The sequence below is a fragment of the Falco punctatus genome (assembly GCF_963210335.1).
Source record: "Falco punctatus genome assembly, chromosome: 4".
NCBI classification, from domain to species: domain Eukaryota; kingdom Metazoa; phylum Chordata; class Aves; order Falconiformes; family Falconidae; genus Falco; species Falco punctatus.
The window spans coordinates 38,953,229-38,976,879 of NC_137583.1; the positions used below are offsets into that span (position 1 = coordinate 38,953,229).

A 23,651-nucleotide genomic window follows, 5' to 3' on the forward strand; every position below is an offset into this window, starting at 1 on the left:
CTCCGTGCTTCATACTCTCCTGTTGCTGTGAGTTCATCTTTTTCAAACAAAGGAGATGAAGCTTCCATATAGTTCATTGTGGCTGGCAAGAGCTTGAAGCTGTGTTTCCATAGATTAGGTATTGTACAGTCTCTTGCTGAGGTGCATTACCCTCCTCCTAATACTGCTATCAAAACTTGTGGAAAATCAGAAAAATTTGGGAATGTTCCTGTTTGTTTTGTATTGTTCTCAAACTTCCTTTTTGCGCTTAATAATTAAGAGTTTCGGACAGTGATTCACCTAATTGGTACTTTCGCTCTTGCCCTTAAGTAGTAAAGTCCCATTGGGATGAGTAGGACTCTTGAGTCTTTTCTTTCTCATGTGTTTCCAAGGTGTAACGACTCCTTATACAATTGTGTAAGAGGAATCACCTTTTCTTCATTAACTTCAGAGCCGTATCACTCCAATAAGGATGTGCTGGTATCCAGCAGCAGAAACTTAGGGGAAAAATCTGGAGTTGCGTGTGGCTGATGATCTGCAGAAGCCCCAGAAAAGGATGTAATTGTTTGGTCAGATCTTAGTCTGAACCTGTAAAGAGATCAGGAGAAAATGGTGGTGTATCTTCATACCTAGTTAGGAGGATTAAATTATTGTTTTTTTTTTAAAATGCCTTTGCAAGATTTTAGATTTTAAGTAACCTTAGTCTACATATTTTGAAAACTAAAGGAGAATACTTTTAATGATTAAAGCTAGAACCTGCCTGACAGGGAGAAACTGATAGAAAAGCTGATCTGGCTGGCAGATCTTCCAATGTGGTATTTCAGGAGGTGATCTGGTAGTAAGGAGTTTAGATCCAGATTTCCAAGTGCTGTGTACAATTGGTGGGTTTTCCCTGCCTGTGTACATATGTATTTAAGTTGGTACCAGTAGTAGGATTGACATCAAAGTCTTAACAGGTTTAAAATAATCGCTAACTGTGCAAATCAAGATCTATTATGCTGGATTTTTGCTCTGAGTTCAGAGCAGTTTTTTCTCTTAACTGTATTGGCCTAATTTGTTTGAATAGCGCATATTTTCAACTTTGTTTTAGCCAAAATAGCCACATGGCAGTGCATGTTGCAGTAGAAGTTTCAGATTAAAGAGGAGGAGGAACTCTTCCCAGAAATGAACTTCAGAAAACAGTAAAACCATTTTTTATGTCTACCATGAGAATAACCAGTTGTCTCTTTTTTTTTTATTATTATTTTTTAATTTTATTGCTGAGCTATAAAAGCACTGAATTCTGTTATTTGTTGTTTCTAGGCTGGCTGTCTATCTAATACATGGGCCTTTGACGAGCACATTCACAGTTTTGCTCCCTGTTCTTTGCTGAGTAGTGTTTTGGTGTTGGATATTAATCTTGAGTAAATTTAGGAGGATAATGAACTACATTAAAGAGCAAGCATTCTGATAGACTTACATTGTGTATGTCGTTATGTTACGTGACTTGGTGTTTTGAGGAATCTGCAGTAAGGAAAGTTCGTGATGAGAAAAAAAACCGGAGCAAACTGTTTCTTCAAACAGATTACCCAGTTGATATAGCTAAGTACCAGATTTAGATACGCTTGCTGATTGTGAATTAAGTCAGCTGAAGATGTTCTCATTCCTTTGCAGTTCTGTGTGTTTTAGCAAACTGCTTGTGCTGTTCGCTTCTCTGGTGACTCTCAACCTGTCTGAGATGTTTTAACATGACTCGCAGTTAATTTGCTTCCCATGCTCCAAGTTGTCCGTACCAGACTGCCAAGCTGACTGTCTCCTAGCAGACCATGCCTCTGGCAAACACAAGTAGCCAGTCCAGATCACATTCCAAATAATGCTGCTTCCCAGTTTCAGGGGACTCTTAATAATGTTAAAAGACTTGACCACAGTTGCTTGGTTCTCTGTTGAATAACTATCACCAGAACAGCATTTTTACTGAGAAGAGACATATGTGCTTTTATAATAATATGAACAGAAGAAGGATATAAATATATAGAAACACATAACAGAAAAACTCACTGACGTGTAGTAAAATTAAAATACCTGTAACACAGTTTTGTTTTGAAACATGACCATGCAAAGTGGTACTCCACTGATGAGTTTACTGTGATGTATCAGAGAGTGTTGGTGACTTAAAAATGTCAGTTACCACAACTCTTACTCCTGGCACCTGAAATTGAGTTGTTTCCTATTTCTAGTGCATGAGTTAATTTTGTTTGCAGTTGTGCAATGTCACTGAAGATCTTTGAAGCAATAGTCACTTGGTTCCTATCTTCTGCTTAAGCAGGTATCTGGGTTTTGTTTGACTCTAGTGCTGTGAGGCAAATGCTGCAAGAAACACCAGTCAGCCTTCATGGGGACAGACCACAACTTGGTTTCCCCTCCTCCTCCTTCCAGCTCGGGCAGTTAAAAAGCCTGTCTCTGTTAACTTGCATTTGACTTATCATCCTGCTGACAAAAATGAAATGTTTGTGCTATCTTTTCAGGGTAGAGTTGTGCCATTATTTTCTACTGTGGTAACACAACACAAATGTTAAGCATTTTGCCACTAACTAAATCATACTGGTTACCATCTTGTAATTCTTCAGTTTTCTTGTTGGAATGGGGTTTATTTCTAAGTAGTGTATCTGAAAGAAGTTTTTGGAAGTGAAACTAATGCATCCACCGGTTCATTTGGAAGCCACAGATTAACAGCAAGAATTTCCAGTGTTGTTTCAGAAGGTTTATTAAAATGGCAAAAACATCCAGGTCCTTACTAATAGTTGTGACTGAGATTACTTCTTTCTAGTTTTTCGACTGTCTTCATGTATCTTCCTGCTGCAGTTCGCAATTTTTTTTTTTTTTTTTAATACAGAGGTTAAAAATGACTCAGATGTTGAGAGGGAGTAAAACCTGCCAACTTAAGTGTTGGTGTGTAGAAGTTATGAAATGCCTCATTACTCCAGTCAGAAGGAAGTGTCTGTCGTAGTAATTTTCTTAATAGACTCTAATTGTGCACATAGATACTATTTCACAGGAGCTTTTCTGATGACAAGACCTTTTAGCATTTCTCAAAACCTCTTCTTACTTAAAAGATAAACTTAATGTTTGTACTTGACAGTGAGCTGTGATTGTATTGGGAATCCTGTAATTGGAAGTACATGCAGAAATGTGTCAAAGCAGCTGGTACTATGGTCTGAAAAACTAAATGCTGGTGGTCTGTTTCCTTAGAAAAAAGGTAATGCAGGAAACTTGGAAAATGATGTATAGCATAATATGTACTGTGTCATCCTCCGTAAGAAATGGGTCAGGAGTGGAGAAGCAGTGAGAGAAGGCAGTTCTCCTGTGGCTTCCACAAGTGGAAAACACTTTGTTGAAGTACAAATGGGACACTTTCTACCATCAGACAAAAAGTAACATGTTTGAAAGTTGCATTTCAGAATTTTGAAATCCCCTCACTTAGCTAGGGGTTTGAAATTTCAGTACAAGAGGCTGCACAGGACATGTCCAGGTCTGCTTTATAGTGGGCAGGCTATTTTCCATGTTTATTTAAAGATTAACTTTTAAACTAGAAAAGATACTTCAATACGCTGTTTGCCCCCACATCTTAAAAAAAAAAACCCACCAGTTTCCTGAATTCTTACTGACACAATTGTGAGTTTACTTTGCAGGGCTGAGTGTAAGGAATGGCAAAATGTAATAGCATTTGCCTTTCTTATTGCGAATGTTTGGAGGACAGAACTGTGTGGTTTGTTGGTTTTTTTTTAATTGGAAGCCTAAGTCCATTTGTGTGTGGCATCAATAGACAGTTTGACTGCTGCAGCTTTGTCCCATCGGCTTTGAGTGGCACATACTCATTTCTCCTCCTCATCCTCCCTCCTTCTTGCCACTACAGTAAAGAGTATTTACTCTGGAAATCGCTGTGACTGGGGAGGGCAGAGGCATACTAAGCTTGTAGTTTGTGTTTTAGATGTATGTAATCCAAGCAATGGCTTTAATTGTAAGGCCAGAAACACTTTGTAGAATTGGGATTTAAATGAATGAGGACTTCAGATTATTTTTGAACTCCTGATGCTACAAGAACTACCTCTGAGTAGCATCTGGAAATGTTAGTACTTCCATATTCTGAAGATTTTCAGGCCCTGAAAGGATAGTCATATTCTTTGGTATTTGGAGGTATGATCTGCTTTAAGTTTGGCAAATAAACAGCATAATGTGCTGTAAAAGGGGCTAAGCAGTGCCTTTGGTTTAGAATGAATCATAATGAAAATACAGCACGTTAAATATAGGAGCATCCTTGCCAAAAGGACTTGTCTAAGAAATAGACTTCTAGAAGAGAGTCCTAAATAGATTATTTTAGCAGTCTCAGAGTTGCTGCTGTTTTGGGGCAGAAAGGTTTTGTGTTTTCAGAGTGACTGCAGCATAATACTGTCCCGTCTGTGTGGTATTCTGTTTTTTTTAAAGGGGATTTTTAAAAACAAACAAAAGAACAAGTGCCCTTTGAAACTTTTGGCAAATTGACTAAATTAAATAACTACCTTTATGCTAGAAGGGTCTCTGTACCGTGGAAATACAGAACTGTTGGAACACCATGAGTCGAAGATAGGAGGGATTTCACCCTTGGAGTGAGCTTTGTTTGCTTCCTTGGTATGATATTGGGCATTTTGGGTTCAAATAACTTTTCTGGATAGTACTGTGTGCAGGCTGCTGTCAGTGAGAAGCGTGTGTCTGCAGGCCCAGTCTGGTCACACTGTTCAATTTTAAGAATGAAAATGGCCATCAGATCTTGCTGTGTTTAAAAACCTGGTGAGAAGTCTCTTGGTAGCTTCACATGAATTGTTAAATCTTTAAGGAGAGCATGTTTCTACAGAATGACGGGAGATTTCAAGGTAGCTGTTGAAGTCAGTGTGGTGTTTCAAAATAAACATATTTTACTCTTACAGTTACTTAAAAATTACTTCAACAGTGTAAATTATTTATAGTTATGTTTCTTCTTAGTTACTGTTAATGTCAAGCTATGATATTTGTGCTAAGTGGTTGTTTTGAGCAAGCTATATTGATTATTTTTTTTTCTATTTTCACATATTTAATGTAACCTGTAGTGTAAATTTGTTTCTTGTCTGTTTGATTTCCCCCTCACCCTCAGTTCTGGATTGAAATAGAAAAATTTCTTCTTTTAGAATCACAGTCTCTTCCCTTCAGTGGGTCCACCTTTCCTTTGGGATTAATGTCTGTCAAGGAGAGTACATACTGTAAAGAAGGGAAACGGAATACCTCTTTTCATCGTATTTTTGAGATACCTTTCTTGTTGCTGTTGCTCTATAGAGCTACTGTTGCCTTTTCCCCCACCTCTGTAGAATATCCTATGGCACAGACAGCCTGGTAATGTCTCTTTGGCCAGCTTCTGGAAGATAAATGGGAATCTCTAGTGTTACTGTGTTTCTTACCAAAACAGTTTATTCTTTATAGTACTAAATTTTTGGAGCATGACTTGCTCTCCTTTTACTTTGCTGTCTCCCCCCAAAACTATTGGAACTTCAGAACTGCTGAGGTGCTGGCAGACACATCTGTAAGTTCTTTTGTGGCCTGTTGGGTACGTTTCAAAAGGCTTGTATCTATGTATCTGTGATACAGAAAATAAAGGAAGAAGCATGGACTTTGTGTTGAGATTTTCTGTTGGTTTAGAAACTTGCATTTAGCTTGATGATGGTGAAGTATAGAAATCAAGGAGGACAGGGATATTTGAGTTGAGATCCTGTGTTACAAAATTTGGGTTTGATGTGACTATAAATGTTTTCTAGTACACGCTGATGCTTCTTCTGGAAGTAACTCATAAAGATTTTGCCCTGTGAATATAAAATCACGTGTCTGTAGAGGTGTATTGCAACTGAATATCAGTCTTCCAAAATCCTATTTTTAAGTGTTGATGAATTACTGTTTGGGTCCAAGCTAGATTTCCTTGATGAAACAAACCTTTGAAACATCTTTAGTTATTTTTGCGGTTATGGTTAACTCTCTATTCTTCTGTAGTAAGAATAGTTCTTGTTTATCTGAAGAAAGCCACTTTTTCTGCTTGGCACTCAAAAAAGCTCTTGAAGCAATTGGATACATTGATCAATTGTGGCTAATTATCCATTAGAGCTTTGAAGTTTTTATTTGCAGAGGTGACACATTACAAAGTAAGCCTTCTGAGCTTTGTTTTTGCTTTGTAAGTACAACAGTGATGTTCAGTGCAGAAATTACTTTGATTCTTCCTGTAGTATATTCCATTGTATTAGCACTCAGGCTTGTGCAGAATTTTGGAGACACTTTCTTTATTAAGGCATATATAAAATGCAGGCATATGAATATTTTCTTTTTTTTTTTTCTGCAAAGGTTGATTTCTAGTGAAGTGTATTAGAAGATTTCATTCTCTGTATATCCAGTCATTTATAGAGTGGTTTCCCACAAAAATCTTTCTTCTGGATTTCAATAATTGTGTGAAAACGTTTGTACATATTTTAAGTGGTCTTGTTGCCTTGGAATACTTAAATTTGTCTTTGACCTCTGTGAAATGCTTGGAAGAGAATTTCAAATCTTACTACAAGTGGTAACAAAACACCTGGCTTCACTCTCAGTGGGATTTCTAAAATTTTATTTCTAGCTTTACCGAATCTTTTATCCTGTAGTAGAGGATGAAGTAAATCACAATCATTCTGGGACATTTGATTACTTTTCTTTAAGCTGGTTTACTACTGAAGAGCAAAAAACTCTTAAATGCTTCATGAATCTGTGGCAGTAGGCTTTTGTTATAGCAATTAGCTTAAAGAGGTAGGAGAGTGGAGACTCTGAGCACAAGGTAGGCTTCCTCTGAATGCTGCTAGCCAGATGATGATTTAATTCCCCAAACTGATTCTTGAAATGTTACTTTTTTTTTCTAGGGCGTTCTCATTACTCACGGATTTTAAAAGTGAGTGGTTTTGTTTTTGTTTTTTTAATAGTATTTTTGACAAACTGCCAAATCTGCAGATTGGTTTAGGTGAGGAGCTCTCACCTTGGCCGAGATAATGGGATTGCCACCATTCTTGCACTGAAATGGAATTTGCCTTTTTTTTTTTTTTTTTTTTTTGGTAATGCCACTGGCTTTGTGCCATAAAATGATTAATCTTTTCCTTGCTTCCCCATCTGTCCCTCTGGCATATAGATTCGAAGCACCATGGTGACTTTCTTTTGGAACATGTTACTATAGGATAAAATAGTAATTAGTAGAGACTTTATTTTTGTCAGTAAACAGATACAAGATGATGCCAACATAGTAAAGAAAGCCTGTCTTTCCCGCTTCACAAATTAACATAAATTCCTAATGGACCTATCTTTTACATTTCTGAGAGCCATAATTGGTTAGGTGGACCTTGCTTCGTGTTAGGGGTTTGTGTTTCGTGCCAGAGGGAGATAAGAGTCCAAAGTGCAAAGGTCTCTGTGTGTGCCTGGCTGCAAAGCTGCTCTTTTGTACTGAGTGCGCAAGCAAAGCGGCTGATCGGAGTTGTGGCAATAGCACACAGGGACTGAGGAGGGATTAACTCCAGGTGGCTGATGCCAAATCGTAGTAGCTCTGGAACTTCTATGTGTTAAACTCATCTGGGAACTGGTGGTGAAGCGGTGTAGATGGCAAAGCATAGGTCCCTTGTCTCTCATTGAGTTACCACTCTGGAAAGCAGAAATAAGCCTTTTGAAAGCAGTTCTGTCCTCTTCCACTGTTGCTTACTAACAGTATTAGCAGCAGCTGAATTGTCTATCAGTCCGAATTTCTGATGTTCCTCTGTTACTTAGAGAAGATCTACCCTTGGATTCACAGTACTTTGTATACTTTAATTTATAATTTCTGAACATCTGAGGTACCTGACTACTTGATTTCCTTGTCTTGAGAGAAAGATAAGAAAGATTGAAAGGAAGAAAGTTAAAATTATTTAAATCAGGCAAGGTGATGCACTTCTTAGTAGCAAAACCATTTCAGTGGATGGGAAGAGAGAACGGGGACAAAATGCTGAGCTTTTTAACGAAGTTGAGTGTTGAAAGCCCAGATTTGAAGTAGGTGTAGTAACTTGATGACAAGGTACTCGAAGGCTTAGTCCAATAATGGAGTAAGAAGTGACTGGTTTTGGAGAGGCCCATAAAAGAGGAAAGTAAAGGTTGCATGTGATTGCATGGATTGGTGTCAGCAAATACAGAACTTCTGAATCGTCCCTGTCCTGTAGTGACTTCCGACAGCCAGCGATAGCTTGGAGGCAGGACAAGTATACCATTTCTGTATACCCAGTCATTCTGTTAACAACAAACCCAAGGGATACTTCTTGGATCTGTGGGTCAGAGTGGGAAGTGCAGAATTTCCATTTCATGCCAGAGAGGGAGGGAGGGAGGAGAAAAGTGTCCCTAACATATCGGTGACGTAATAGGGGGTTTGGAATGAATCATGTGAGATGCTGAGTAGCAATGGCTCTAGAAGGGTTATTTATTCACAGCTGCTCGGTAAACCTAGGGCTGTTGATGATGGTATGACCCTAAAGTTACAGTTCAGGCATTCATAAAACTGAATCATAGTTTATAGGTAGCTTTTGAAAGGGGAAACTAGTTAGTGTCTCCTCAGCGTTTAGCATGGGTTGTTTCAGTGATAGAACAGGAGGAAGTACGGGGAACATCCTTCTTTGCAGATCCAAGGGATTTAGAAGAAAGCAATAGTACATGACAAAGATGTCTTAGTAGAGCTATTTATACTGTTGAACAGGCAAGCTCTCACATATGCAACTCTTTAGTGCTACTGTTAGTTTGTGGTGATCAGGCCTTTTATCAAAACAAATCTTATCTAGGATGCCTCTGCTCTCTCTCTCTTTCCTTAATTATGACATGCATGTTCTGTTCTCTGAAATAATTTAAATTATTAATCTGGGGCTTACAGTTAAATTGATTTTAGTTTTTGTACCATGGATTAAGTCCAGAATAATATAAGGACAGTGGTGGCTCGCTAAAAGGCTGTCTTTCTGTCTTCCTCCTATAACTATTTTGTCAGATTCAGAGGTCTGAGAACAGTTTGGTGGAAGGCTCTGACCTTCCTGGTTTTCTGTTGCTGAAATAGATTTGAGAGTAGCATAACCAGTAGATCAGCTGTGTATCCTTACGCTGCCACTACAGAGGTTGTAGTTCTTCACAGCACCCATCCCCAAGGGTCTTCTAAACAATTTCCTATCATGCTTTCAGCTCCCTCCCATGTCCTCAGGTAATCTTTCTGAGATGCTGACAGGACAAAACTGGCAATAATGGTGGGCCATTGAGAGCCTTGGGTACACTGCCTGCTGCTAGATGCTGTGGGTAATGGCAGAGGTCTCTGTCCCTTTTCTTCATGGAGATGTTGATCTGAGTTCATAATCTACTTGTCCATCTCTCTACTCGGCAATATTAGGAACTTAATTATCTGTAAGACCTTTAACAAATGGGTCAAATTGCCCAATGATTTCCAAAGTGATTAGAGAAAATCTGATTTGAGGATGGGGCAGGAGAGGGGACACTGATTGTCACAGCACTGTTCATTAAGCCCAGTTTCCTTAGGATAAGGAAGCTAGCTAACAGCATAACTGGTTTTGTGATCCTGCAATCAATGTCAGTCTGAAGAAGCAACTTAATTGCTGCTGGAATGGGTGAGTGTATGAAATTCCATCTTGCAGTCCACTGTGTCTCTGAGCCTGTGTCATTGGAAGAGCAATCATTTGAAGTTGCACTTAGTCATGCTCAGTCTAATACAGTTCTGCGATGCAAAGGAGGATACGATAGTTTGATGCAGATTTTGGCTTTTGTACTGCACCTCTGCTTTCCTGGACTTTGATACTTGTCTCTGGGTTTGGTTAATGGACTTGGCAGCTTGGTCAAGGTCTTAGATAATTTTTGATTATTTGATATTCCTGAGATAACTTTTTCTTCTCACCTTTCTGTATTGTCTTTAGACAAGCAAAAGGAACTTGTAATATGCTTTCTACTATTAGATTCCATTTTATAAAGAATTAGGCATGTAAAAATGACAGTGGTACAAAGTCAGACGTGATACCTTTGATTATAGGCCTTGTGGCTCTGGTGAGTTAATTCCTTTGATAAGTAGAAACACCATTTAGATAAAAGATTAATATAATCTTGAGAATTTCAGTGGTATTTGGTCACTTACATTTTTTTTCTAACTTTTGCTTTGAAGCTATAGAGCTTCAGCTCTTAGCTGTTGGTAATCTTTGCTAAATACGTTTGCTAAACATTTGTGTTGTCACCTTTCTGTTCCCCAAATCGGTTGTTTAGGATCACTTCAGTCCTTGCCATAATAAGATAAGTGAATTAATAAGCTTAAATAGTAAGCTAAATAGATTAGGCTATTAGATTGCAATTAGACTGTATGTTGTACCCATGCCTTTCAGTCCTTTGAATAGTTCTTGTGGCCTCTCTGAATCCTGTGATTTTTATGTATTGCTCAACAAGAGCTAAAACAGCATGGTCATCATCACTGCAATAGCATTCACATCAAGCCAAACACATAAAGATGTTACTTTACACTTACAGAGTATTCTTTTCATACCTCCTGTTGTCATTAAGAGCTCAGATCTGTTGTTCAAGTGCTGTGCAGATTCACAGCTTTCAAAGCCCAGCCAGGCTTGTCTAGCTTGCTTCCTTTCTTTGTAGGACTGTTTCCTAGTTTAAAATCTAGTAGGTACTGAACTGAATATCAACGATAACTATTTTTAGTTTACAGGATTGGATCATAATCAGATTACTTCAGCCAGGCTTATTTTCCACTGAAGCCATGCTGCTTTGAGTTCTTTGATTCTCATATCAACCTTTCAGTATTTTTTCTGCTGTCAAGCTAGTCCAAATTTGGTGGTATTGTTTTGGGTTGGTTTTTTCTAAATACTTGGCCAGAATAACCTTCTTCTATTCTTGTACAGAAGGGCCAGTGCTTCAAAAGTTAATGAAAATCAACTTTTAACTTAGAGATAAGGGTTTTGGGGGTTACTTTGTTTTTTCTTTCAGACTATTCTGTCTGGATCAACTAATTAAAAAAAAAATTCAGAGCATTAACTTTATGTAGGCGGTGGTGGTGCAAGATACAAAACTAGCAGTGTTGTCAGGGGTAGGTGCTGCTCCTTGGCATGTACCTGCAAGTGAGGATGCTTGCTTTCTTGTAGGAAGACTGATGGTGAACTCAGTCTGTCCTGCCAGACCTTTTAAGTTTGGAAACCCTGGTGTGAAAGGTGGGTTGGGGTAACAGAGAGCAGTTTCCCAAAGAAAAATGTGTAGCAAGAAGCAGAACTGTGTACAGTTCTGTGGTTTATGACCGCATATTGGAGAGAAAGATAAAAAAAAAAGGATTGTGAATAGGAAATTACGTGCTTGTAACAGTGAATGGTTTTTGCAGCATGTTTTATTAGTTGCATGTCCTAGGAGCCTCAGAGGAATGTGTTGTAATGAAGTAACTCTGACTGCTTGAATGAGAGGACTGGCTCTAGTGGTAGAGGTGAAGGGACAGTTAGTAAAAACTTAAGAGTAGGAGGAAAGGACAGAATTTATTTATGGCCTAGACACTTTGTGTAGAGAGGAGTAGCTCCTTGATGCTGGGCCAGGGGAAGAAGTACTGTGGTATGTCAACAGTGATACAGAAGGGAGGGAGGAGAAGAGTAAGCTTTAAAAATAGAGGAAATGACATAGTATGAAGATCCAGTCTGGTCCTAAGGTATCTTTTAAATTAGATCAGCAAACTTCTCATTTCTGTCAAATCAACTCTGAGTTGCACCATCAGATGAGGTATGTAGATTTGGTCACAGACTTGATCTATAACGTCTATGAAAGTCTAGCAACTAGAGGAAATGGAATTGCTGTTCTGCTCTGAAAAGAACTAAAAAGCAAACCAAAGAGAAGTATCTCCCACACCTGGTGCTTGAAACATTACAGTGTGGGATGTCTGATGTAGTCCAAGTCAGCTAAAGAAAGGTTTTAAGAACTTTGTACGTTCCTTGGATTGTGAGAGTAGAGTGAAATACCCAATCTCCTCTCCACACTCAGTAATAGATTCCAGTATCTGAGAGAGTTGCCATAGTGATAAAAAGGGGAACAGAATCTGCTTGTCTTTCTGGGATAGCAGAATTATTAAATTAAATGCATCTTTTCCATTAAAGGAGAGCAGCATTATCATATTTCTGAAAAGAACTGTTTTAGAGTGGAAATAATGTGTTTAAGGTGGTGTTTTGCATTAATCATGTTACTACTTCAGGCACTTCTAGCCTTGACTTGCTGTTCCGGGCTGGGGTGGTTTATAGCACCCCTGCATCTCCCCCATTGCAATTGATGGAACAGCTGCATAGAAAACACCTCATGTGTGAAAAAGTCTGCTTTACTCCATCAGAAGTCATTGCAGCTGTGACCACAAGGAACCAGACAAGAAGCAAGAGTTGCACAAAGCTGTAACACAGAAACACCGGTATAAAACTGGGAGTTGCCAGGGGATGAGGTGGGATGAAAGGAGCCACCCTGAGATGGAGTGCAGAGAACATGGCCTGCAGAAAATGGTGATTGCATCAGGTAGAGAAAGGAGATTAACTGACAGTTGGATGAACTGCTGGAGAGGAAGAGAAGGCAACAGGGGAGGGAACATCCTTAGGCTTAGAACAAATCGGGGTGAACATAACCCAGACTTTCAGAGAGAAGCTTTCTGGTTTTGTCGTAATGGAAATGCACTGGCAGCCATGCTGCCATTGCAGCTTGAGTAGCCCTGCGATAGACATCCATGCCCATGCATTGCAGGTGGAAAAAGAAACAACTCACACTGGATTGCTTTTCGCTTTTGTTCCTTTCAGGAAAGTAAATTTAACAAACTTTAAGCAAAATACAAGTCTTTGTGATGGCTCAGCATCACGTGTAAAAGCAGCCATTCTTACCAGGTTGCTAACTCGCATGTTCTTGCTAGTTTATCATCTTTGATGACTTGTAATTACCTAGTAATCTTCCCCTGAACTACCTAATTTGGGATCAGAGTTCTGTTTCAGAAATATAAAAACAAAGGTCTTCTGAATATCTGCCTCCCCTCGCTGCCCCCTCATTTCACATAAGAAAAAACCTGGGGGAAGAGGCAGGAGCCCCACAGCATTTGAGCCTTCTGACTTGTTTGCTTCAGAGCCACTGGTTTCAGTTTGCGGAATGAATAAGCAGTGTAAAATCTTTACTATGTTATAGGCTCAATCATCTGATTATATTTGCCAGTTGTTTCTTGAGATCTCAATTAGCAGTGGTTTAGATAAAGTTTTGCTGAAGGTCACCTAATCTCAGTGTTCAGATAATTAACTAGGAAATGCCAGTTAGTGCCATATGCATTTGGACATCTTTCAGTGTTTGACATGCAGGGGATCTGCCTGATTCTCCCTTTTCTTCCACCTCCTATTCGTTGCTTTCCCACTGGTGAGGAGCAGACAGTGGTTTGCTTTGCTGGGGTCCCTGCCTGCCTGCATTTGCTGGAGGTGGTGAATAAATGCCGAGCTGCTCCTCACATCACTGATCAGCTCTGAAACGCTGTTGATCTTAATGCTGTTTGGCAGTAGGTTGTTCTCCTGCTAAAACTCCTCGTTGTCAATCCCAGCCTGGGTTGAAAACTGTTATAAAATAGGTAAGAGTTTATTACAGCAGTTCTTGCATTGTGTTGCGCGCTTCTCCTACTCTCTCTGGAAATCACAGTCCTGTTAATAAGATTAACTCCTCTGAGGCCAAAGGGAGTTTAAAAACCCCTGAAACTATGTATATCTCTGAGCTTTAATAAACTCGTCTTGCGTATGGTCCCTCCTGATTTTTGTCTTCATATTTACTTCAGGGATTGCCATGTAAGAAAGATAAAGTCTTTCCACCTATTCAGACTTCTTTTTTTAAAACAGATGGACTTAAACAAAAAAAGTCTTTGGCAGTTTGTTTCAGTGTCAGGAATTTACAAAAATGAAGTGTAGGTTAAAGGGCATGTCTAATGTTTTACAATGTTATCAAACTGTCAGCTTTTTTTTTTTTTTTTAAGTTGTAAACTGGTGTAACTCTTTAGCCTTAGGTTCCTTTCACTTACTAAAGCACAGCTTTAGACATTGAAGTACCATGTGGCAGAGAGCAGGTTTAAAAAAAATAGGTGTCAAATGGAAGCTACTTTGCTTCCAGCTTGGTTTCAAAGAACAGCAAGGCGTTTCTTCAAATTTCAATCAAGTATCTATTATTTAATGACCACCTAGAAAAGGAGAAATTACCCTCATCACTTTAAGCACTTGGTTTGGAAGACTTGAAAGGTTGCTTTGCTGTTGTACTGAATTGTGGTATGTTTCATAATAAGATCTATTGAAAAGGAAATATTAAAATATGATAAATTGATTGTGTGGCACCTGTTAGGACTGCATTTCCTTGGTGCTTTGGGGATGTTCTAGTGATTTAGAGTTTTAACAAACTTAAAATGAAATTTTCTGTTGTCTTTTGAGACTAAAATATTTGTGGTATTTTTCCTTAATATCTATTTTCAAACGTTATTTCTTTAATACAAAAAAATTAATCTTTCCTGATAATGAAGTGAGATGACAACACCTCTCTGTTTCTTTTGGAGCAAGAACTTAAATTTTGTGTAAAATTTGCTTAGCATCCTCACTGTCTAAGAAAATCTCTTGCCTGCTTTTTGAAAGTTCAGCTGTGTTTAAGATTCTGCCAGAGGCTTTTAACATTAGGCTAAGCAAGCTTAGCACATCCGTGTTGGGCAACTTGGGTCGTCTGCATTGAGTCCTTTCCATTTCCTCCTCGGTGGCTCTGTGTGCTCCAGCCGAAAGCTGCCAGGTCTGGGAAGGTCTTGGCACCATCTCCTGCAGGCTGGGGTGGCCCAAGTTGGGTCATGGAAATAGGGGAAATGGGTTTATGTGTACGCAGCATTCCTCTCCCCCAGTTTGGGCTCACCACTGGGCTTTCACAGAGGCCATGGTGGCTGGTAGGGGCTTGCAGCATAGCGGTGGTTGCTGGAATAGTCAATATATTATTCAGTTTTTTAAAAAAACAACTCCTCCAAACCTGTAAGCAAGTTCAAAGAAGACTAAAGAGCCGACTTCTGCAGACAAGTGAAGTTTGTAGTTGGGGCTTTAGACACAATGGGAAACTGAATAACAGCCAAATGGCTGCTGTTTCTATTTCTGGCCTCTGAAAGGTTTTAGTTGGTCATAAGCTACTTTCTCAGAATCTCACTTTTAGTTTCAGAAATGTTCTTCACTGCTAATCTGATAAACGGTAACATTAATGAATAGCTGTAGGTATCATGTGATCCTTTCTCATACCTTGTCTGAAACAGCAGGTTAAGATGAGTGTGTAAGTTTATTAAATACGTCACTATTGATTCTTCAGAGAAAAGCTGCAAGAATCCATGTTGTAATAAACAGTAATTTAAAAAACCTAATTTCTTTGAACGTACAATGCTACCAAGCAAACACAGAAATACAGAAAATGAAACTCTTGATATTTGTGCGTTGTGATAGTAGCCAATACCACTTCTCTTTAAAAGCAGTCTTTATTACTAAGTTTTGGATGCTGTTAAGTAATCGGGGTTGGGGGTGGTCTTATACACTATTTGAACTACTCATCTTTACTCTGGAACACAGCACATATGTGATAACCTCTTACCTTGCCAAGGAACAGCTTTTTTCCTTTTCTAATGTATATGTAGTGGGTCAGGTTCTTCTGTAAAGGTACAACATTTCGTACAGTGGAGAAAGGCCTGAATCTGGCAACAGTCGCTCTGCAGGATGCAGTTTAAAGCAGTTATTTCCTAACGTAAAGCTACTTCTAGTGCGGCTGGGCCAGCTGTCTGAAACCGGAGCGTACAAAGTACACTGACAAGGAGGCGCAGTCGAATTGTGTGTGTTGGACTCTGCTCCAACATAATTTACTGCTCTTAACCAGTGCTTCATCAACTGGTTGTTCAGTCTGATTCCTGTAAGCATGAAAAAGCAACCACTGAGCAATTCCTTATTATGAGGCTGTTAGACAGATAAGCCAACATGCGCCGTCCCTCTTCCAGTGACAGGAATAGTCCTCCTGAATCCCTGCTGGTAAAGGAAGTTAAAAGACCAGGACCGTGGAAAACCAGTGCGTTGTGTAAGGAAAGGCTGGAAAGGTCAAAGGAAGGGGAAAATACGATTTAATATTTCAGATAAAGACTCGCTTAGGGGTTGGATTTATATTTAAGATGTTCTGACAGGTGATAAAGTCATCTAGAAATCCTCCCAGTGCAGGGCAGGGGGGAGCACAAACATGATCTGTCGACTTTTATTTCCTATTTATTTGGAGGGGGGAAGGGAGGTCCTAGTTTTTGTCGTCCTCTTTGAAAGAAGTGAATACCTGCTAAAACATCTTTTCAGGACCTCTTGTCCAGTGTCATATTAACTGGCTCAAGTAAGAGATTTCACCACTTCTCTTGGGAGACTGTTCTTCAGGTGAAATGGCTCTTTGGCTGGACAGTGTTCTCTTTACTCATTCAGGGGGAGTGGTCTTTCTGCTTGCTATTCTTAAGGAGTTGTGGGGGTGTCATTTGTCAAGGATGTCAGCCTTAGATGGGTGTCCTTTTGTTCAGACATTCTCCCTCAAGTACCAAAACATAAGTAGGTAAGCATTTGCTAGATACCTCTATATATTCTGCTCCTTTCCCATCTAGTCTATGTACAAAATCGTGCTTTGTGTACAGAATGCACAAAGTGTTGCACGATTTGAGTTTTGTTTGGTTTTCAGAAGTTTTTGCAGTGTTGGCAAAAGTAATTTCTGTCAGTGCAGATTGGCTAGGATAATCTTGTTTTCTTCTTTGCATTTGCACAGTGATTTTGTAAGTTGAATTGCAAGACTCGAGACGCACACAGCTGTCTATAAATTTGTAAAGTCTTTTGTGAAAAATTAGATTTTATTAAAGCTGTAAGAATTTAGTATTGAGCAACTTAAACTGGAGTTTGGTCTCAGTGAATGCAAAGATGGATATTTGACATATGTTTTGGTTTTTTTAATGTCCCTTTGGAATCAAGGAAATGATAATAATTTCATTCATTCTTTTCCAGATGGGAATGACAGGTAACACTAGTCCCTTTGGGCAGCCTTTCAGTCAAACTGGAGGGCAGCAGATGGGAGCTACAGGAGTGAATCCTCAGTTACCAAACAAGCCAGGCATGGCAAATAGTTTGTCTCCCTTTCCTGCCGACATTAAGAGTACTCCAGTCACCAGTGTGCCAAATATGGTGAGTTGCACCTGCCTTTTCCCTTGTTCGTTATGTCTTGATATAGTGCATTCTAAATTGTTGAGTGATACAGCTTCAGCATTGTGGGACGACTTTTCCATGGTGATTTAAACATCAGAGTTGCCCCATGGTTCCTCTACCACTCTGCAGTGCATGTAGAAAGTTTGTGTACGTTTTTGTACAGTAATTTAACTTTCTAAACAATCACAGTGTTTTGTTATAAAAATTGCATTGTATCCTCTCATCTTGTCTGGAACATTTAGTCCCAAACCAGATGTAAATGTCTTCTGTAAGTGCTGTTTGTAGGTTTAAATTCCTAAATCAATTAGCACGTGTTGGGTACATAATCAGCTTCCTGAAACTAAGTAGTACCTTTCATATCCTTTGAATCTGATGTGGTAAACACAACACATGCTTCTTAGTTTATATTCTGCATGATCTGCAGCTCACAAGCCTATGAGAATAGTTCTTATTAGGATACCTTGCTCAAGTTTGTAGTATTCTGTTTACTAGAGTTTTCTTTATGAAGTAAAATTAAATATTCCTATTTGTCTCAGTATGTCAGCGTATTAATCAAACTGCTTGTGTTGTTTCTATGGAAACTCTAGCTTGTTGCATTTTATATTCTTATACATGATAGCAGTTACTATAGAAACTTGCAAAACCTTCCATAAGATGCAAATTGCTTATTTTTTAATTTAACTAGAAAACCAGCTATTTTTTGGCAGAAGCAGTGCTGGCCCTTCCATCAGTGAGTTTGCTACCTGCCTGTCACTAATAAGGCTGTATATGAGAGGGAACAGAATGTAATAAACTTCCTCTTTTCTCCTGATTTTAGAGGATCATTTCCTAAATTTCTTTTAGTTACACTGTGAAATCTTTGTTTATTATCATCTGTCATTTACTGCTTAAGATTATGAAGAGGAGCTGGTGATTGGGATTAAGACCATGTACAGAATACCACTTGCACTCGTGTAGAATATTTGTAAAAGACAGTTTGCTGCGTGACTATTCTAATTTTGTTTTTAAAATACTTTGTTTGGATCAGGTGTAAAGCAAATGAATTATTGCCCTGATTCTGCAGAGAACCTGCAGTCTGCCCAAAGTCCTGTATTCATCTGAGGGACCGGATGATTTTGAAGCCTAATTTTTTGCTCATTCAAATGTCACATTTTGGGAAGCCCAAATCTTAATGTATTGCTTACTAGTATAGGATGTAATGGCAGGTATTCAGGTGGAATAAAAAAGGCATTTGTCATCAAGACTATAGTCTAGTGGTGAGGGAGAAAGTAAAAGAAAAAACTTTGTTTCCTTTCCTCCATCTTGTGCAAGAGACAGAGGAAAGTAAGGGAAACTTATGTTTTCAGTACTATCAACTGTGGTTTCTTTACAGTTTCAAAAATATCAGTCATGTTCTGAGAGGACAATCGGAACCATCTTTTTGTTTCTCAGGTGTCAGAAGCTTTGTATGTCCAATAAATCTTTTCCTCCCTCAATACAGAGAGTAATAGCAGTTTCAGCCAATAGACATCTGTACTGTTGAGCCAAAAGGTCTCAGCCCTGCTTATGGATCAGGTGGTGGTTAGAGTTTTATTGCGGTCCTGATGTGGGTGGAACTTTCATTTTAAAAACTGAAGTTTCCATCTAAACATTTTTATTGCAAAACGAAGAATTTAAAAGGAAACGTCAGACTTGTTAAATTTTAACCTTTACTTGGCAACAGTGGGTAAGGCAGTGTAGTTATTTGGTAATAGTACATATATGGCCATATACTATTTCTTCCACAGGGACTTTGCTTTATTCAGCATACAATATGAACAGTGCCCTCTGAAAGTGCATACAGTCAACATTTTGTTCTCTTTTTGCTGCTCAGTGTATAGCTGTGGGCCTTGTTGACTGTACGTAGTAATAGAGTTCACTCTGCCAGTCTTTTCCAAACGGTCTTTTCTGTGGCAGTCATCACTGCAGCAGCCATATACTTTGAATGAGTTAATTTTCACAGTGTCTCTCTGAGAGAAGGATGTGTTGCCCCAGTTTTAAACATGAGGCTGAGAGGCACAAAGAGTAAGATGGGAAGAATCTGCTGACTCCGAACTTGAGGTTTGTAGGCTCTGGCTTGCTAAAGCCTTCCTCATTTCATATGTGAAGACAGTATCTAAGGGTAAAATAACATTCACATCAGTTAGATATCTGCTCCCATAACTCATGGCAGTGATATCTGTATCTCACATTGGGCAACTAAGACATGACCCAAATGGCACTTGTGAAAAGTTGCTTTGACAGAGGCAGCTCCCCAGAGCAGAGTTGCAGTGTTTGAACTATTACGCCATGCTTTCTTGCTGCAATCCCTTCACCATTTGCTGTGTCCCGTGACGCTTTAGGACCCTAGAGGTGGCGGTTTGATTTAATGCATTTGGCCTTGTGCGTGGTCTGCTGGAGACATGGTCTGTCCTGTTTCCTGAAGGAGGCAGGACTGAAGCAGAAAAGGGTGTAGCATTATGTTAGAGTCTACCAGAAATGAACCTGTGGAGGATAGGTTCAGACTCCCATCTACTACAGCAAGTGAAAGACCAACTGCATCTTTTTAAAAAGACCTCCAGGTTTTTTTGTGAGATGATTGGAGCCAATTATCTTGCTAAACCAGCCCTCTGTACTATCCTTATCTTAAAGGGCCCCGAAAGTACTATTCTATGTGAGAGACAAACCATGTGAATGAAAACATGGGTTATGTGTGGCATGTCTGCGGCAGGAAAGCAAATTCCAGCATGACATTAAACATCTTGGTTACCACTAAGAATATCTAAATAAAAGAAGAGGAAATAGAAAGGTGTAGCTGTTGTCTTAAGACCCCTTGGTCCTTAGAAGCAAGACATTTTTAAAATAATCCTTTTCATGTTTTGCCTTTCTCTGTAACCTTGTGTGTATGCTGCAAAGGTAAAGCAAGAGTATGTTTCTTAACCCACGTTATTCTAAGCATCATTTTGTGTGGCACCCCTGTCCCAACCACTGACCAGGAGTATTCCCATTGCCAGGCATAACCCTCCCACTGGCAGCCAGGATAAACTTCTGCTGCAGCGGTGGATTTTTTATTTTATTTTTTTTAATCCAAGTTCAGGCTGCCTCTCTCCTAAGAACAGCACACTTTCTCTTCCCCCGCTGCCTCCCAAATAAAGTGTTCATTGCTTGTTTCAGCCCTTGTTCCAAGCATGACCTTACACTAGACCCCGAGAAGCCCATTCGGTTTAATCTCTTTAATTAGGAAAGAAGTAACAAACCTTATGGTATTAAAATGATTAAAAGGTCAGCATTAAGGTATTAATTTTCAGTGCCAGTTGGATGGATTGATTTTTTTTTTGTTTGTTTTATTTTAATTGTGGATCCAAACAACATACTAGCCATTGCTTTCTGTGACTGTTGCAGAATACAGTCAGTTTTCCTTACAGAATGGGTAGCTTGAAATCTTGAGTGAATTACTTGTTTCCAGAAGCAGGAGATTACTTCTGACATTGTTGGAAGCTTTGGTGACACACTACTGAGATTCAGTGTCATTTAAATTGTTCGATGCAGATTGGCAGTGCTCTGCTGCGGTGAGATCATGCAAACTCTCTGGACTGTGGAAGTGAGCCATGCTCTGCACTTTGGCACTCAGCACAGTGTGCAGCCTGTGTGGGAGCCAGGAACCTCTTGGTTTTGGAGTGCCCAGACTCTGGGATGTGCTGTCAGTAGGGGGGGAACCCTGTTAGACTTTTCCATCAAACTTGAAGCTTTATGCTGTCTACAGTGCTGCATGTTCCAAGGGTGGTGATGGATGGTTTCTTCATGGACACGCCGGTAGATCTAGTATTTCTGCATGGGTTAAGAGTACAATGTGTGAAGTTTGGCTTCCAAACACCAGCTTGGTTTCACAGTTACCCTTATGACCAGCAGATGGAGTTGAGAGAATACTACTTTTTGGAAGTGAAGGAAGTTGTTTCTCCGCAGTTCTCTTGACTTAGAATTGGTGGTACATCTACTCTTGCGGTTTTTTCCCCCTGATCTGTTACTAAACTACATCTGGAGTTCTCTGTAGCATTCTTCCTTCTTTGCTCTGTTTCTTTTCATGTTCTTTGGATTTCTTTATTAAGAGATTTTGGTCAGAAGAGAGGAAAACAGTGACTAGGGGATGAGCATGCCTTAGGTGTGCCTTGCTGTGGATCTTCTAGAGAGAGGAAAAAAGCTTTTAAACTGGGAGGCCAGGTTTAATTAAAACAAGTAGAACTGTAGCTACTTAAAATAGACAAATTATATTTTATTCTAGAGGCCAGAAATAAAAGGCTTTATGAAAAACCTCTAACTATCATGTCCTTACAGCGAGGAAGGCTTGCTTTCTTCACCTTTCAGCGATTTTTTCCTCTCTTGCAACAAAGTTAGTCTTCTCTTTCACTGTGGGGAAGGTCTGTGGCTGTTGTCCCAGAGGCATGCTGTGTGTCTGCTGGCTGCTCACTGTTTGCTGTGCTCACCTTCCCATGCCTGTACTCTGGAAGTTTCTCTTTCACAGGCATGCTCACTCCTTCCCTTCCTCAAGAAAATCCTACCTGATTTGAAATGGATCAGCAGCCTAGCGAATGGCTGGGAAAAGCTCTTCTCAGTGTTGCTTAGCCATGGTCTTCTAGAGGAGATCTTAGTAACCTGGAAACAAATCTGTGTTCTGTGCCAGAGAAACTACGGTGTTTTGTCAGGAGCGGAGTAGGCATCTCTGTTCTGTCTTAGTGCAGGAGTTTATCCTAGGAATGTGTATTGCTTTGAATGGTGGAACATTTTAGTTTCTGCACCATCCATAAACATGGTGCCAGGCTGGCAAAAACTGGAAAAGGTGACGTGCTGTTTCCCCAGCGCTCCGGCTCATGTGCCACTCTCATCCCCTATACAAATCTATACAAATACATGGTGGAGAGCATCCATTGCCATTTCTTACCCTCTTCCAGCAGTTGAGATGAAGTGCTTCATAGCCAGCACTCTGACAGCATGGCTTTCCTTCACTTACAGACTTCTCATTTGTCTCCTATCCACCGGTTTGCTATTTGTGATTTTTAATGTTGATCATTCCTCAGCCTGTTTTATCCCTCAGTAAATCCTATATAAGCATCTCTTAGTATTTTGTTCAGATAGTTTCCTGTCTGTGAGAGTTGAACTCTGTCTACAGGTTCCTGTATCAAGTTTTGTCTCTTTTTTTTGTTACTTTGAAACACTTCCTCAATGTGTGTTTCCTGGCATTTGATGGTTCTTCACTCAGGAACGGGAGATAGAACACCAAAAGTGTATCCTAGTGAAAGATGCTGCCTCAGCCTTGATTCCCAGCAGTCAACTGCATAATATTGAGGCCTTTAGTAATTAAAAGCCAAGTGCACTGAGGGTGCTCTCTAGGAGCAACTGTTCAGGTTTCTTCTATGGTATGGCTGTAGGAGCCTTCTCCCCTTTTGTGGTTGTCATGGGCTTGCGAGGCTCACTCCCCAATACCACCTTCAGAGGTGGAAGTTATACTCGATAGTGGTAAGGGAAGGTTGGAAGATGAAAATACTCCTATTCGCTCTTGACATGAAAACTCTGCCTATAGCAATGTCAATGCCAAAGCTTTGAAATGCTGGGCTCTGAACATATTCTTCATGTTAAGACCTGTGCATCGTGTTGGCTTTGTGTGCAGGAGCTGCATATAACCCCTGCCTCTTCTCATTTGCTAGCTGCAGTGCAAGCTCTCAGATTGGTGCTGCTAACAGGCTAGAATAATTTCTAGCCGCTTGAGTCGGTCTCCCTCCAAGAGAGCATGACCAACTTCTGAGGCTGTGTCCAGTTCAGGAAGCCTTTTCCCTCCCCTCTTAGGTCTTCTGCCCACCGTACAGACTCAGATTCTGATTCCTCCTGCTCCTTGGATGAGAAAATGCAGCACTGCAGTGGTGTTATGGGGCACAAATGCAAGCACTTCGCTTGTAGTACTTCGGCTCGTGTCAGCCTGTTCTCTGTGTGCATAAGCCTCCAACCTCTGGAGCCAAAGCAGACCTTCACATTCCTGGCTTCAGAAGGATTCTTCCTGTTTGGATAAGACCAGGCTGTTCAGACAATGCCTGTTCGCAGTAACTGGTAGAACCAGAGAAACCACCATCCACATGGAGAATATCAGAGTGAATTGCAAGAGGTGTAAAATGGTTCTGTGTCGCTTTCACAGTGAAGCTCTGGTAGTCACTGGAGAAAGGCTGGGTTCGTTAAGTGACTATGCTGTGAGCCTCCTTCCCTGATGCCATCAGAGAGCTGCTGCTCAAGCTCTCGTTGCAGTTTTGACAGAACAGCGCTTCCTGGGCTGTTCACAGCAGGTTCAACACTTACCAGAGCATTTCTGCAATTCCCATTTGCAGGAAAGGCTTCTTT

The 23,651-nt window shown here is 39.9% G+C and overlaps 1 protein-coding gene across 6 annotated transcripts in view; it reads left to right on the top strand.

The window, feature by feature from the left end:
- CREBBP (CREB binding lysine acetyltransferase) overlaps nucleotides 1-23,651 on the top strand; it is a 98,135-nt gene that overhangs the window by 20,321 nt on the left and 54,163 nt on the right. For all 6 annotated transcript variants that reach the window (XM_080383487.1, XM_080383489.1, XM_080383486.1 and 3 more), the window contains one exon: nucleotides 17,076-17,252. In XM_080383487.1, coding sequence (XP_080239613.1) covers nucleotides 17,076-17,252 — 177 coding nt within the window. The remainder of the gene's footprint in view (nucleotides 1-17,075; nucleotides 17,253-23,651) is intronic.